The sequence below is a fragment of the Mizuhopecten yessoensis genome, unplaced genomic scaffold (assembly GCF_002113885.1).
Source record: "Mizuhopecten yessoensis strain PY_sf001 unplaced genomic scaffold, ASM211388v2 scaffold11133, whole genome shotgun sequence".
Taxonomy (NCBI): Eukaryota; Metazoa; Mollusca; class Bivalvia; order Pectinida; family Pectinidae; genus Mizuhopecten; species Mizuhopecten yessoensis.
This window is the reverse complement of record NW_018408896.1, coordinates 1,737,185-1,754,686: the sequence shown is the minus strand read 5'-3', so window position 1 is coordinate 1,754,686 and position 17,502 is coordinate 1,737,185. Positions and strand designations below refer to the sequence as shown.

Sequence of the window (17,502 nt, the reverse complement as noted above, 5' to 3'; positions counted from 1 at the left end):
TAGTAAATAGTAATGGACCCGCTAGGTATCCCTGTCGTCGATGATAGTAAATAGTAATGGACCCGCTAGGTATCCCTGTCGTCGATGATAGTAAATAGTAATGGACCCGCTAGGTATCCCTGTCGTCGATGATAGTAAACAGGAATGGACCCGCTAGGTATCATTGTCGTCTCACAATATTAACGATAATGATGGATTCTAAACGTATCCTTGGCATAGTCCATAATCCTTGCCACCGCCCAACATTTTAACGAAAATAGACTTACGATATCTCCTTGTCGCTGTCAAGTATAAACGGTAAATGTTGTCTTTTTATATTTATTTATATTATGTCTTTTTATAATTCTGTCATGAATTTATGATTTGAAACACACCCTATGAATAATAATTTCTATAAATTTTCTTAATATTGATTACAAGTGTCAAATCTTCTGTGAAGATGCCACGCCCTGTTTTGTCCCTACACTGCGACATCCACTTGCAGTGCACCTCGGTGTTAATGTGAACAACTATGTGTGAACATTGGTGCGCATACCGTCATTACGATGATGTGCCGTGTATGTCATCTGTCGTGTTAATGTATGGAGTTATAAATGTCTAAAATATTCAACCACAACTCGCTGACAGAAACCTTCAAATATGCAAACTCTAATATTTAATTTGTTTGTTGACGGAATTTTTATCAATGAACAAATGTTTTCCTCAGAGACGATCATTGACTCAACAAAGCCAATTTACATACTCTTCATACAAGTCGTGTATAAAATTCCGTGAAAACAATTACAACTTTATAAAATTAGACCCCGTCTGTATAGGTGTACACATGATGAATGACGTCGCTGTAAATAACGGATATATATACGAAACACAACGAATTCATCATCAACATAAATGATGGCTGGTAGTATTAAAAAGGAACGTCACGCTTTTGTGTGAAATTCATGGAAAAAAGGTAAAATATCAGGGAAATATTTATGCATCATACTTATAATTTATCAGACAGGTGAGAAAATCCCACATGTAGGCCAACAACATTTATTTTAAACGGAAGAGACGTAAGTGATTGTATTGTACATATAGTACATATATATTATTTGAAAAAAACATGTTACCTATGTGAAGCAAAAAGTGCTAATGAACTCTGTTATGGTCTTCAATCAGGTAAAAACAACCCATTATGCACCACTGTGCCAACTTGGTCAAGTCAAGAAAGTCAGAAAAATTTCGTCTTAACGGTAACTTCCACTCCATTACTGCAGACAGTCGGACGATATGCTTACCCATTTTGACCCTTTGGGGATGTTAAAATTGGCTCTTAATACTGGCTCTGTTGGTGTAACATCTAGTCTCAATTGATCGATTTACTTGCCCTCCTCATCCAGACGGATTCTTTGATTTGTTCCTCCTTTTTGACATTTCAAAAATGGTTCATATAAATCGTGTTTGTATATGTTTGCACAGGATGTAAAGCCCGTGTTGTTTTCCGATGTCCTTCTTGTGTTTTGAGTGTATACCTGCTGTTCCTTTGTTTTGATATATTTGTTCATGCAGTCAGTGCCTGCTTCTTATGTCATTTTTCATTTTCTATGTTTTCCCATTTATCAAAATAATTATGTTTTTATATTATTTCATCAGTGCATGAGTGTATGTTCAAGTTGAAGTGCGAGTATATTTTTAAGAAAGGAATTTTATCATCGGTTTCGTCTTCAGATGTTTCTGCTTCTGCAAAGTAATGTCCAAAATCATCACGTTGATTATAATGACATTTTTGTTTTTGGAGTGAGCATAGTTGAAAAATTGGTTAAAAAACAGGATGAAAAATATGGAAATAAGGCCAGTGACACAGATAACCGAGATCTGAAGACCTTTATGTCATCTGAGGTGACGGTGTCCACTGGTAAGGAGTTCCATTCCCTGATGGTGCGTGGGAAGAACGAGAACTTCCTGTAGTCACTACCACATGATGGAATTTGGAAGGGTAAGGCTGTGTGAATTCCTCGACAGTCTACTGGGTGGAATATGCATGTCGGAGTTGGTATACACGAGGTTGTGGTGGATCTTGAACAGCATACATAGTCTTGCTTGTTGTCTTCTGTCTTTCAACGACGCCCAACCGAGGTGCTCTAGTAAGCTGGTGACACTAGCTGTCCGTCTGTAAGTGTTGGTGGCATATCTAGCAGCCCGTCGTTGTCCCATTTCCAACCTGTCAATGTCTTTCTGTTGATAGGGGTCCCACACAGTGCTTGCGTACTCCATAACAGGTCTTACTAGGGTGGTGTATGCCTTTGATTTGATGCTTTCGGAGTTGATGTTGACATTTCGTTTTAGGAATCCGATGGTACGATTCGCTTTGCCACAGATGTTGCTGATGTGTACACCCCATTTGAGATCTTGCGTGATGGTACATCCAAGATATTTGGCTAATGTCACTGCCTCTAAAACATGTCCATGAAGGGTGTATTTGTGGTTTATTTTGTTTCTGTTCCTGGTGATGGACAATACTTGGCACTTTCCCGGGTAAAATTCCATCTTCCATTGTTGTTCCCTCCCATACTGCTAATTTTTCGTAATCATATTGCAAAGTGTTTGCGTCAGTGTCCGATGTGATCGTAAGATAGACTGTTGTGTCGTCGGCAAACAAAATGTAAACTGTATGGGAGCCGAGTTAACAACCTACTTTAGGTTATAGTTGATAGATCGTTTATCTCACCTCTCTTGATCACTTCCAAGACATCACCGACCTAACTTGATTGCGTTCTGATCCAGGTATTCAATGATAAAATGAGCAGAAATGGGCTGTACTGGGCTCCCGATCACAGCCAATAAAACTGTGCAGGTAAATTATATGGTGTAACAACTCCATGATAATATGAATAAAGAAAGTAAGTCCTCTTTTTAGGGGTTGGATCCTTACAATATTGGCCACTTCATGTTCTGGTGTGTTGCTAAAGAGGGACGCTACACCTTATTGTCCTCTTGTATATATAACAAAGAAGCCAAAATCTACTCATTTTTCACGTGGTTGTTTCTTTTGCCCTTTCAGTGGACCCTGGATGTCGTCCATGTCTCTTGATAGACTATATATGCATTATGAAATAAGTTTAGTCCACAATAGGTCGTTATTGATGGCCTGAATTTTAGATCTTAAGCTTACAATATATTTGGGGAGTGTTTTTCTGTGCTAGGATACATTTTAATAAAGTTATTCACTGATAATGTCCTCGTTCTTCATATGAATGACGTCCAGTTTCCGTTAAGATGTTAGTATACATAGAATCTTTTTAGCATCTTAAAGGTTTTGTTGTCACTAACCAAGGTGGTTATTTATTTTTTATATGCTACTTTAACCACAATAGCGATTGTTCTTCCTTTGTTTGCTGTCAAATCATCATGGGCGTTTCTTAAAATGTTTCAAGCCGTTTATCTTTTTTCTCATCAAACTTTTGTCTTTCATTGGTCTGTCCCTTTTCAAGGAACCTAATGGTCGGTAAGACATTGACAAGTCAGTCCACGTTTACACTTCAATATAACGATAGATGACGGCTCTTATTCTTTCTCTCAAAGACCGTTTTTCTGTTACGTGCCCTAAATGTGTTGATATGACCACGCAGCCGTAGTGAGACATGAACTAACCCATTGCCATTACATCTGAGCGTGAATTTCAAATATTTACCATGATAATGCAATTTGTAATGAACTCATTCTTTCTGCATATATATATACATCTTGACTAAGTTCTGTCAACATCACAGTCAAATATCCAGCATTACATTCGTTAGTTTGGTATTATAAATTGTATGCTAAGTTTGCTTTGTGCACAAAACGTACTTCCTTCGTCAAGAATGCAAATGTGCCGAGTCAAATAAGTCAGCTGTCAAAATCGTATGGAGACATTCGTCTCTCAATACTGCACTCTACAACTACAGGCAGTCAGACGGATGGACAATATGCTTACCCATTTCGCACTTTATTTATGATAACATGCAAACATCTTTCTGGGACCAGTACGTAGAAGAAACAAAGATTAGGAACGTCATCGAGATGATAGAACGTCCGCAAATGTGATAGAAAAAGTAGAAACGTTACAGGACAAGATAAGGGATATGGAGGAAAAGAACAGAAGAACCGACTGTTGATATGGGAGTGAGGCTCAAATATATCAACAACATTAGAAATTCAACACAGCACCACATGATAAAATAAAGACGACTAACTGCGGCCTCTTCTGTTATAAGAGTAATTAGGACAACCACATTTAACCATCACTCGTGAATAACCACTGACAGGGTTTCAAACAAAACCTTGCGTATTCTTCAGAGCCTTTCTTGAAAAAACGGACTAGGTCTGTCCATGTGCTCGCATCAAATCAAACATACTCCCAAAAAGAGGTCAGATGTGATATGTCATGGCGTTGCGAGAACTGGTTGACACATCAGTAAATAATTATAGCAAGAAGAAAGGTCCCAAAAATAGGTTGGATGTAGGTAGTTTGACAGATAGATGTCCCATACCAGACATATATATGTCAAAATGTCCAAGTCTGGTGTCAGTACCAGGGAAAACTCCGGCTAGACGAGCTTCCAGATGGGTGTGGACGATGAAGAAGATAAGGCATTGTACTGTACGACGGATGGTAAACAGATATTCGGTAGGATGTTGTAGCAGAAAATCAAGCAAAATACCAACATGTAAGACCGTCCGCAAGTTGGGTGTGGACAGAGAGTAAGACAAATAACATAGAACGGGATGGTAGGACGGGTATCAAATTGGGTATTGGTGGAATGGAAAACCCTGTTAATACTAACATGTTAGACGGGAACGTTGGTGTGGATTCTGAGGGATATATCGCGAGTAGAAAAAATGTTGGATGGAGTTCCAGTTGGGTGAAGAGGGAAACAGTACAGAACCAACAAAGTAGACAGGTATCCAGTGTGAAATGATAGAACAAGCACACAGGAGGGGACTATTGACAGGCATATCTAGTTCTGGGTGGGTGGAGAGAGGCCATGCCTAGTACGAGACAGGTTGTCAGGTGGGGGTGTATGGATATAAGCAAAAGACAAGAAAAAATAGCAGGCCTTCCGATTTGGTTAGGATGAAAAAGGAAACTATGTACGAATGATCGAGAATGATGAGACTCACTGGAGTGGTATCATATACCCAATTAGTGAGCAACGAATTTCTTCAGGATTCAACAACATTTATTTAAGATGCTAATGCAACAGACCTGCTGTTACCAATAAATAATACAACACACATATCGAAGTCACAGACAGAAGTGGTACTACCATCTCATTATAGTGAAAGTATTCAAGTCCCAAGAAGGTATTACCACCATGAAAACGAACAATTTAAATACGTACATGATAAATACGGCAAGCAATCAATGGCCAACTCATCACCAATAGCCAATCACAGCAAAGGTGATTAAGACAGTACAATCATAAACATACATGTATGAGGTAATTATGGTTTGACAATTGTGATTATTGAGCTAGAGTAACCTATGAAACGTACATGTATTCAGCAGTAAAGAATGCTTGTGGATGGTTTTATATAATTAAGTCATGGTTTATTGATCATTATTATTGGAATCTATATATTGTTGAACTTTTATTTATATAAAGAACCTTTTATGTTCACCGTTGAAATGTTACTGGGTCTAAAAAAACGGTTTAATAGCAAAGAAGATCTTATACAACATGATACAATTTAAACAAGAATAATATCCAATGTGTTGTTATTTTAGTTACTTGTTATGTTTGTAAACTAAACTTAAGTCTTACACATTTTGCCAAAACTCAGTTTCTAGTGAAAGTAATGTTTAATACATGTTATAGATGATTTCATAAATGTAAAAAAACAGAAAAATCTACAAATAACCCCATGACGCAAATGACAGATTACAACATTTCACTTACTAAATAATTCATAATTAAATAATAAATATGGTCTCCGTGTGGCACGTCTTGGTTTAAGGAACTCATTGTTTACCCATTTTCTTACAGCAATTTGAATGGATGCATGTTTGCATTACAGCTATGCTAAAAAAACATATAAATTTATTAGTATTAACAGAGACGTATAATACATTATTATACGTCTCTGGTATTAACCAACGAAATAACTTTTTGGTCATATTATTACCTGCAAAAAAATAATGCGTCACAACTTTTTGGAGATATTGTTCTATCAATTTTTTTTAATAATATACCTGCACAAGATCGTGGATGCTTTGTATTTGTTTCAGAAGCTGTAATACATTTTCATAAAATACTGCTTGACGTTGCTCGACAAGCAGACCGAGGTGAAGCATGGGAAGGGAGAAAACTCTGTTATAATTTAACATTATTTTTTGAAAGAGACCTCTTGTAAGCTTAGCATGGGAAGGAACTATTGTAGCAATTTTTTGACAACATTTACATAATTCTAGCTATGTATAGATTAAAATCTGCATTAGTGAGAATTAGTGGAGAAAGCCTAGATTGAGTTAAATATTGGAGTTATATATTTTGATACAATATTGCACCTTGTCAAGTTCAATATTTCAGGACACTCTCACTGGCTTATGGGATGGGTGTAGGCAAATTGGTAGGACAGCACTTTATTTATTAATAATAATTTACTTTTGTCGAAATTTAAATATTCCAAAAAGAGAAACTTATTTTTTTGATATTTAATTTTCATAACCACACAACTGATTTTGTTATATAGGATGAAATATGATCTCTTAAGGTTAATCCTGTACAGAACCCTTAACAAGTTGTTTTGCTAGATATTATCATTTTTCCTGAGCTCATTTATTTTTCACAATCAAAGCCTTCTCTTTTTCTCAAAATATCGCACAAGACAGTGATCAGAGAACTAAATATTTCAAACACAGGATTTTTTTCCTGTTTTTGTTTAGTCTGAAATAAAATTAGGTTTTTAAATGGCTCTGTTCAGATGTAGCATAAGTCCAATTTTCTGCTTAGGTGTTATTATTCTCAAATACAAAAGTATCTCAAACTTGCCACAGCAGTTGGTTTGGTTTTGTTTTGTTTTTGTTTAACATCCTATTAACAGCTAGGGTCATGTTGGGGTGTTCATCTATATCAACACATGTGTCGATGAGAATGCACTGAACAAATTCATGATAGCTCTTGACATCAAAATTGATTACTAATAGTTCTCTAATAAAAGTAACAGAGGTCACGGACGCACAGTCACCTTTAATAGAATATTCACTGGCCTTCTGTCTCTGGGCCCTGATTGGTCAATGTTTCCCCTTTGAACTGTATAACCCCTGAAGACGTGTCCATGTCACAAGTAGGTGTGATGTGTGTAGCGTCATCCTCAGTCTGCATACCATCCTCTATACTGTCTTCTATACTGTCGTCTGTGCTGTTCTGTATCACTTCAGCCATGTTCTCTGTCTTAATCATATTGTCAGATAATATATCCTGGTTGATGTTAGATGAGTTGTCTTCTTCAGCATTTCTGAAACAGAAAAAATTTGCATTTTAAAAATGGTCAGAGGAAGTGGAATTTGTTGTTGTTATGGCGGCAATTGATGTATACTGCATTCAGCTTAATATGTTTGTCTTTTGTCAGTGGAAAACATGATTTTATGTAAAACATGACTTTAACAGATAATGTGTTTTCTGATGTTTTTCAGGAGTAAAAACCCAGAAGTGACCATATTTAAATGTCCAAGTGATGTAGTTCTGCAAAGGTGATTGTTTAATAAGGACACATTGTAATTTATTGTATATCAGAAGTAGTCTCTGAATTTCAGTTAGATGTTTCGATAGACTGCAAGGAAGTTTGTCAGACATATAAGTTTCTTTGAAAAAAGTCTGCATCACAAAACTCTCCTGATAATTATATTAACTCTCAAATGAATTCAATACATTTTCTACATGTCCTGATTAAAAAATGGGAAAATGATAATAACAGACTTCAAGAACAGTTTATCAGTACAGTATTGCCTACACAACATAATAGAGAGCTTGTATGATTGCTTGCATGCATTGTAATTAAGAAAATTATATAATTTACAGATCCTTCACAGCACATATCTGTCAGGAACAGCCTTTATACTCACTCTGTGTTAGATGGACTGGCTTTGGTTTTGAGTGTCCTGATGATAATGTCACGATGTTTTGTCTGCATGTGTCGTATGAGAGTGGCCTCTTTCACAAATTGGCGACTACAGTGACCACACGTCAACATTGACGTCTGCAGGTGGATGTTTCTCATATGTCTGTTCAGATCACCTGTACAGAAACATTACAGCCATGTACCATGCTTGTTGGGAAGTAATTTTTGGAATCAATGAAAGTTATTAAACAATGATAATCAATTTACTAAACTTTTGACTGTACTACATGCATAGGCTTTGCAGGAACGTCTCCGAAAGTGATTATCATATACTGTCAATATTTTTTGTTGAAAAGTAAGATTTCGAATCAATTCGAAGATAAAGTCATTTAACTAGGATAACCAATCACTAAACTTTTAACTCTACTACATGTGTAGGCTTTGCAGGCATATCTCTGAAATGCGTTCTGTCAATATTTTTTTACTCTAGGAGATAAAAACAAACTCAAAACGTTGACAAAATAATGATATTTTTCAGGGAAATACAGTAGGTCATGAGAGTGAGAATTTTGTTTACAAAGTGAAACACAGATAGCTAAAGAGGTATAGAGGTACAAATACAAGTTAACAAGTTAAGTAGACTGATTCAACCCAATGGTGATGTACCAGGGTAGGTGTGTAAAAGTTGATTAAAACCACACTTACCTGATTGATAGAAGTTTTTGGAGCAGTAAACACATTTGAACGTCTTTTCTTTCTTGTGGAACCGCATGTGTACCACTAAGTCACTCCTCCGTATGTAGCCTTATAATAAAATGAAGCACAATGATTAACAATTAGCATTTTCCAACTCTGTTCACAATTGGCTATATAGAAAACCCACTTTCTGCATGATTTCTTTAGGAACCCCAGTATTTACATTAATTACAAATTCTTTTCCATTTGTCTAGACATTTTTCTAATACTTTGAATGCGTATGAATTAATAAATGACTTTAAGATTCCAAATTAGACTAGAATGCACAATGATTGTTTTAAGCAGTAACTAGATATAGCTCACCTCTGCCACACTCATTACACCTGAATGGCTGCTCGTTTGTGTGTATCAACATGTGTCGTTTCATGTCACATCGCTGGAGGAACAGTCGCCCACACTCCTGACACTTATAACGGTAGTCATCCTGTGAAATAAAACACACACCTAATCAATCCACACAAATGAAAACTCCTGTACATTTGTTTTTTTAGAAAGTGACAAAATTAGGGATGTACATGAAAGACTGATATATATTCCATCAATGTTGTTTCGATGACAATACACACATAAAACAGTCGTAATATAGAGAACCTTTTCAATTCAATGAACAATAGCTATTATAAGAAAAATTACTATCTGCATTGAAATGACAATTGAATTTCTACACATATATGTTGAACTTATTTACATTTTTTTTGACCCAAGGCATGACTATTGATAAATCTTTTCTGCCCCAGTATTTTTCATGTGTTAATATTTCCGTGATTTTGATACACAATTGGTGAGTGACAAAACTGATCGGCCTACCTTTGTATTAACAGTGTGGATCATTCTGTGTCGGGTGTAGTTGCCGTAGCGATTGAAGGAGGCACTACAGAGATCACATCTGTATTCGTGCCTGCTGCCTCCTTGTATTATAGGGCACTGCTCCATAACAGATCCATCCTTCATGGATTCCAGTTGGACCTGTGGTAATATCTTCACTCCTTTCTCAGTATTCTGTGATGCTGAACCTTTTCCTTCAGCTTGAATCTGACATATCTGACCTTGGGAGGTACTTTGACCTTGGGAGGTACTTTGAACTTGACACGTTGTAAGAGATGAACCAAGATTAACCTTGATTGGATTCAACTGTTCAACTTTGCTGACATCCAATTTGTTTTGAGCTTGCACTGGTACTGATGTTGAGCTTGCTGTCTGTACATTTTCTGCCTTACCAGGTAATTTTGCTGAAATATTTGGTTCTAAAATTGATACATATTTAACCTGTGAAGAGTTGACAGTGGAGCTGGACTGGACTGTTGGTGTCTGACTAACTTCCATACTAGAATAACCATCAGAACCTGGGCGTATTAACGGAGTCTTTACTGTCACTGTTGCAGAATTTAAACCTTCAGGAGTATTATTTGAGGTTTTATTGTTTGATGATTTATTATCACTTAAAGTTGAAGGTACTAATCCATTTTTATTTCTACAATCAAATGTCATTGATATTGTTTTACCATATATTACTATTTTTGTGTTTTTCCGTCCTGCAGTTTTTAAACTGTCTGTTTTATCATTTTCTTGTTCTTGATTTACTCCTTCAGAACAAGTTGCTTCGCCATTTGCTTCTTCTCTCTTTTTTTCATCCTTCCCAAAATGCATCTGCTTGTCAGTTCCTGTTGTGTTGACACTGATCATAGAATCAGGTACTGATGGGGCAACCTCTGGACCAGGAATCTGATCAACACTGGATAGACAGGTCTGAACAGGCATGCTGGTGCTGGTGTTCACTGAAGATGTGCAGCTACTAGGTCGGGGAACAATTTTTTTCAGCAATTGTTCAGAGGTTATCAAATTTGAGTTAGTTGCACAAGATGGCTGCAATGTTGCTAGGGTGTTGCTTGGATACAGAGAGTTACCTCCACTGAGAGAAGTCACAGGTGACTGAGTCAATGACATATTTCCCGGTAGTTGACTAGCAACAGGTTGAAGCACTAACAGGTTTCCTAGTAAAAATGCTGATGTAGAACCTGACTGTAGATTGATAAGTTGTTGAACAGTCTTGGTAGTATCTGCTGAGCAGTGGTTAGAACCTATAGGTAATTTCTGACTGTCTTGGTTCGACAGACCAAGAACTTGGCTATTTCCCTGCTGGACTAAATTTAATGGTATTATTTTTGGATTGGCTGTCTGCTGTGACCCTAGTTGAAGAAACTGCCCCATTTTCTGATTTGCTGAAAGAAGCTGTGCAACTGTGGAGTCGCCGCTGGTTGGTCTTCCAGACGTGAGAAGTTGGAGTTGTTGAAGATTGCCAATAGGTACAACTTGTACTGCCTGGAGATTTGGTAAGATGGAGGCCAGAGGTAGTGTGGGGATGGTACTGATACTGGCACGGGATGGAGCCATCTGTTGCTTCAGGTCAGGATTACCTTCCAAGGCAGCATTGAGAATGCTATAACCCTCACTGTTCTCCTCTGTTGCTCCATCACTTGTGATATCTGTGACAGAATTCTCTATGGGAAAATCTGCAGCAGACACCAGATCATTTGCAGGACCAAGATCAAGCTTAAAATCTGCTGCAGATAGATGTTTGTCATTGCTGTCATGATTTGCACATGCCCTTGACGGAGGTGACACTTGATCAAGCACCAATAAATGATGAACTGCTTCTGTATTTGCAGCCAAATTCAGTTTATCAGACAATTCAGTACTCGAGGATACAAAATCACTCTCCTCCAGATTGGCCGTCTCCGACAATCCTGTACCAGTAGACACAAAGTCGCTCTCCTCCAGATTGGCTGTCTCCGACAATCCTGTACCAGTAGACACAAAGTCACTCTCCTCCAGATTGGACGTCTCTGACAATCCTGTACCAGTAGACACAAAGTCGCTCTCTTCCAGATTGGCTGTCTCCGACAATCCTGTACCAGTAGACTCAAAGTCTCTCTCCTCCAGATTGGCCGTCTCTGACAATCCTGTACCAGTAGACGCAAAGTCACTCTCCTCCAGATTGGCCGTCTCTGACAATCCTGTCCCAGTAGACACAAAGTCACTCTCCTCCAGATTGGCCGTCTCTGACAATCCTGTACCGGTAGACACAAAGTCACTCTCCTCCAGATTGGTTGTCTCAGCAAAATGTAACTCCATTCTACAATTTATATCCATGTTTCAAAAGAATTTTGAATCTACTTCCCTTGTAATCTCAAGCTGGATACCACTTGGGTTTCAGCATCATCTGTAAAAGAAGTAGTATAATAAAAAAATATAATTATTCTTTTACACCTTCATATTAAATCTGCACAAATGCTAAAATTTACGAAACTAATATAACAATAGGCTCAATGGGCCTGTATAATTCACTTGTTATTGAATGCTTTTAACAAATACATCCAATATCTGTCATTTTTGAACAGGGTCACTATCAACTTTATTAAACATGCTACAGGCTATTTTAAAAGATCCTTGGCCTCTTTATTATTCAGAAGTCATATATAGGTCGTAATATATTTGACCCCTTATGACCTAAAAAGGTCAAGTTTTTTTTTTTGAACAAACAGCACATAAGCAAAGCATGCTTCAGGCCCAAAGTCATTGCATTGGATCTCTCGATTATTCATCAGATGTCATTTAATTTGAACACATTTGACCCTTGTGACTTTCAACATGGGTCAATGAATGTCATACATTTGAACAAACTTGACAACTCCCTATAGCTATCCCAGCAAGCTACAGGGCCAAAGATCTAAACCCTAGGGTTCTTGGGTTATTCTGTAGAAATCATATTCGAACCCCTGTCATCTTGAACAGGGCTCATACAGGATTTTCACTTCATACTTCAATAACTTCATAGTGCCTTTTTACTTACCTTGTTAAAGAGCGATGATAATCATATTGTTACAAAACCAGGAGGTCAACCTGCCACTCCTGGCTGTGAGCCTGAAAATAGGTCAAGGCTGTTCATTAAACTTGACATCCATCTACTACATTAATGTTTATGTTTACTGCCCACATTTACATACATTTATTACAAGTTATAATTTATTACGTTTAACGTCCTATTAACAGCTAAGGTCATCAAATTCTATATAAGGATGGCCTCCATGTGTGTTGTGCATGTGTGTGCGTGCCGGAGACAGGGTTATTGGTGTACTAATACACCTCATTTTTTTTTATAAGCAATGACAATGTTCTGCTAGATCTATGTTTACCAAGTAGGCCTGATCACGTCACCTTGATATGGAGTTTTTAGCTCATCAGCCAAGGGCAACGATTTTATTTTTAATAACCAAGAGTTCTAGGGTCATGATTTTTGGGCAATAGCATGCTAAACCACAGCTTCTATTTAAGGATAAACAACCCCATGCACGACCAAACAAAAGTAGGCAAGGACTACAACTCAAGGAAAAACTTCATAATGCATACTATTCAGGTCTTCCTTGGATTTTTTTGGCTGAGTGATGAGTTCAAAATGAACAAATTAAGATATGGACTATACAAAGAAGTGTACATGTAACGGCCAGACCAGGGTTCAAACCAGGGACCCACTGAAATCTTGACGGACGCTCTATCAATTGAGCTACCTAGTTGTTGACGATCGACCCAGTTCAGTTCTGCTACATTCCTCCCTCCTTTCTCTAAATCTTCGCCCCCGAAGACACAACTATTTACAACCAAAGTTTGGTTATCCCCTTGCCAAGCGTACGCCCAATGCTTGTAATAAGGGTTGGACAGCTCGCCAAGTCTGTAACAGGAGAAAGAGAAAAAGTAATGGCTTATAACCAGGGTTCGAACCTGGGACCCCCAGACCTCTAGACGGACAATTTACCATGCAATTGAGCTACCTGGTCAACTGAGTCCAGTTTGGCTACAGAGGTATACAATGTATCCACAGGGGTTTGTTAAAAATGTCTGAAATACACATATGCAACACTGATATGGGTCACAGCAAACATTAACATATATGTGTACTGTGACCCATATCATTACAGCATATGTGTATTCAGACATTTGTAAGGAACCTGTGATGTATCTGTATTGATCACTGCATAAATAGACTGAATAGCACATCAATTAGGGAGCTGCCTTTGAGAAAGATTCTTAGAAGAAATCTGGTTTGTCATAATAATTTCAAAAGTGAGAAACAACAGCTTTGAAACTCGTATGTTATGTCAATGTTTTATTAATTTTCTACAAAGGTAATATAGCTAAATCATAGGCAGATCTTCAAGCCTGGTCTGTCTGTACACCTATACGACATTTTGATATTTAAATTATAATTACCTGTAATATTTTTTTAAACAAAGTTACAAGATTTATTTTGAACGTCATGTTTTAAACAAATTAAGCAATATTAGCTTTAATGTGTGATTGATTTACAGGGATTCAAGCACCGAAGTCTGAAATTCTGTCAATTAATACAAATAACAGTAATACAAAAAGAAACCACCTAAATACTTTTTTTTGTACTGTTAATATATATATAGTGTTGTTACAAATATCTACAGAAATCCAGACTCTTGTGAATTCAAGGGCATACATTCATGTTTACAAAATTAATAAAATATTAACTAGAATGTCTTGTGGCGTAAGGTTCTCGAAATTCTAATTAGGTCAATAAGCGATTTGTTTAAAACAAAACGTCAAACCCCTGTGAACGAGGGAGTGATTCTACCGTAACGCACGAAATTCGACTCCAGGTAACCGGTCGCAATCTACAGCCTCAATACAGGGCTTTCCATCAGACATTAGCTATATAGGCTGAAAGGTTACAAAGCATTGGTAATAATAATTATATATTAACATACCAGTTCATTTACCATGCCATAACTATTACTGTATGATATCGCTGTCATTCCCACGTGGGATGCCTCCATGGTAAGAACTGGACAGTTTGACGGACAGGTGCATGGCTTTGTTTATGTTTCAACTTCGCGGAGATGGTGTTTGACAGCCGGCCATGGCACAGGAAAGTAGTTTGAATCGCGTATGAATATATATGTGTGCAATTATTATTTTTATATATATTTACTATTATCTTCATATTTTTCCACTGGAAAGAACAAAGTACAATATATTTATTATCTGTGGTATATTGAATTGTAACAATATTCACTTTTGATCAATATATGATAATCATCACCTGAAACTATATACTATAGCGGCTGAATTTATGTAAATTACAGTGAACAGGCTTATTTTAGACTTGCATTAGTCCTAAAAAGTACTCGCACCTGTCACACAATGGACTAAGTTCTGAGCTAATTTTGATTTTTCCAAATTGATTCTTTGAACAAATATTAAACTGTGTGTCTTCAGTTGATTTCTGAACAAAAGCAGAGACTTCTTATAGATAGTTCATTAAAGTTTATTATATATCAACAGATTATATTTTAACTAAATAAAATAAATTTATAAAATTACACGAATTCGTTCAAGTTGACATATTGAAAAATCAATTTAAAATGTGAAATAAAAATCTTTTTTGATAATTAATTTACTAAATAAAAATAAACACACGGAAACATATGACGGCTACCTCAGACGGGAGAAATTTGTTAAAAAATAAATAATATTCTGATTTTTTTTAAAATACAGATTCATGTTGATAGTTTTTTGTTTCCATTATAGTAGATTGTGTACATGTCTTTGACAGTCATCCGTAATTTCAACAGTTTTCTACCGATATGAGTACGAACTCGCGACTGCTTAAGTCAAATAAGTGCGCGGAAACCGATAACAGGACGATATATACGTCGATCAAAAGTTTATTAATTCTGACGAAAATTGGATCAACTATGCAAAGAAGATCTTATAAATGCTACTGTATCGTGATTTATGCTTTTACTGTTACTTACAGACACGGATCATTATTAGTTTATTCATTGTGTTTTTTTACTCTACTAATGTTCGAGTTATCTCCCTTCCATTTGCATTGGTAATTTATGGAGTGATGCGTATTTAGGAATTGAAGTATTCATGCAAAAATATTGTTAGGGCAAGGGGACTCAATTTTGTATAAACGGTGGGTGTGGCCCCCTGTATGCAATATTCGATTTTTGTGCACGCAATATTTTTTTTGCTCATAAAAAAAGGTTTTGGGTATTCAGATTTTGGTAGCACAACGTACATTGCAGTTAAATTATTAATTTTCGCGAAGAAGAAAAGTTCCGCTCGAATATTTTTGACTTGGGGCATTCTCCATTATATAAAGAAAAATGAAGCACTCAAAAGAAGTTTTTCTTGTTTCTAGTAACTATATATATTTCTGTCAGGTTATTCATAGACTTTTCGACATAAATTTGACTCTAAAATTGATGCTCTGGTTTTATAATTTCCGAACGGCAATTCAGTGGGTAAACTCAGGGATGTGTAGTGGACACTACACATCCCTGGTAAACTGTAAGGGAATAACTGTTTTGTTTGAATACAAAATAAAACTTTCGTTAATACTGTGTAGGACCGGCATTCGGAACTTTAATTTCATTTTTTTCGATTCACTTTCTCATTTCTATTCTCAAACAATCAAATTTCTGACAAATATAATTCTGTAAATTGCAGGCAATTAACGTGATATTTATGGTATGTTTCATTTGAAAAGTCCAAATATTTCACAATAGTGACAAAGGCAATAGTATAGTTAGACAGGTTAACACCCCCTACCTTAGAAATGTTCGATTTCATAACACGATACGTGATTTATGTAAAATGATTTAAAGTTTGAACATGAAAAATGATAGAATTAACCATGAAACGCAAATCCCGCGGAATAGAAAACAAGCTAGCGCTGGTATCTTAAACATGATCAATTCCTCTCCTAAAATTGTGTCCCGTTTTACGGCGTTTATGACGAATCATTATTATTCATTGATGGTTGACATACATATGATACACCCGGTGATTTATCAATGGGACGTGTACAGTATGCATTGGATGAGCCGCTGGTCATCCGTCAGTGTGGTCATCTTGTCTACATGTTTATGTAGTGACCGATACATCCCGGGGCCCATTACGTAGCCCCGTTCTATGATTGTCCTTAATTAACCCCTAAGACTGTTTAAACACCACGTACATAATTATAGCACGGACTTACATAATTTCATGGTTATAGAAATGTATAGCTAGATGATTAACCGATGATTTTATAATTATAGATTATAGCTGGAGATTGGATCGGGAGTCATCGACACTGCCCCGAACTCACTGACACAAATATGTCACTGTTTTGTAGTAGATGACAAGGTTGATAGATTTACGTAGTGGACTGGAAAAAGTACTCTACTTTCAGCTAGCCGCGTGCTTTCACATACATTGTAGAGCTCCTAGGATGGAGAGAATATCGACTGCACATATCTGCTAACTACAGGAGGCCCAGGTTGATGGATAAACCAACTTAACATCTATTACCTGAAGATATATTTCATTATCTCATTAAATAATTTAGATATCTCATTAAGTTTTTAAATATCTTTAAAAAAGGAGAACAGTTTGGATATCTCATTTAATCCTAGTAGCCAAATGTTATGTATGAACTACCTTCATTGCAATTCCAGATATTTTAAGATTATTTATACTTACATTTAAAGATATATTTTCTGATCTATTATATACCTGTACGATCATTGTTGTTGAGAATTTTTTTTGGTGGTGGTGGTGGTGGTGGTGGTGGTGGTGGTGGTGGTG

The 17,502-nt window shown here is 36.6% G+C and overlaps 1 protein-coding gene and 1 long non-coding RNA gene across 2 annotated transcripts; both read right to left on the bottom strand.

The window, feature by feature from the left end:
- Positions 1 to 5,189: 5,189 nt before the first annotated feature.
- On the bottom strand, positions 5,190 to 11,722 carry LOC110466423 (transcription factor Sp4-like). Its single transcript, XM_021522893.1, has 5 exons — positions 9,646 to 11,722; positions 9,142 to 9,262; positions 8,788 to 8,886; positions 8,087 to 8,258; positions 5,190 to 7,479 (listed from the first exon to the last, which is right to left on the bottom strand). The coding sequence occupies exons 1-5, from the start codon at positions 11,227 to 11,229 to the stop codon at positions 7,224 to 7,226; spliced, it is 2,232 nt and encodes a 743-aa protein (XP_021378568.1). The 5' UTR covers positions 11,230 to 11,722; the 3' UTR covers positions 5,190 to 7,223.
- Positions 11,723 to 11,728: 6 nt separating this feature from the next.
- On the bottom strand, positions 11,729 to 14,788 carry LOC110466427. The gene is made up of 3 exons (XR_002464735.1): positions 14,628 to 14,788; positions 12,689 to 12,759; positions 11,729 to 12,058 (listed from the first exon to the last, which is right to left on the bottom strand). It is a non-coding gene; the product is annotated as an uncharacterized LOC110466427 (long non-coding RNA).
- Between the last annotated feature and the right edge of the window lie 2,714 nt (positions 14,789 to 17,502).

What these genes read in the sequence shown, in the direction of transcription:
- LOC110466423 (XM_021522893.1), bottom strand. Translation starts at nt 11,229, where the DNA reads ATGGCTCCATCCCGTGCCAGTATCAGTACCATCCCCACACTACCTCTG. An exon ending in TCCACACTGTTAATACAAAG is followed by an intron (nt 9,263 to 9,645) that starts GTAGGCCGATCA and finishes TTTATTTCACAG; the next exon opens with GATGACTACCGTTATAAGTG. An exon ending in GTGTAATGAGTGTGGCAGAG is followed by an intron (nt 8,887 to 9,141) that starts GTGAGCTATATC and finishes TTTTATTATAAG; the next exon opens with GCTACATACGGAGGAGTGAC.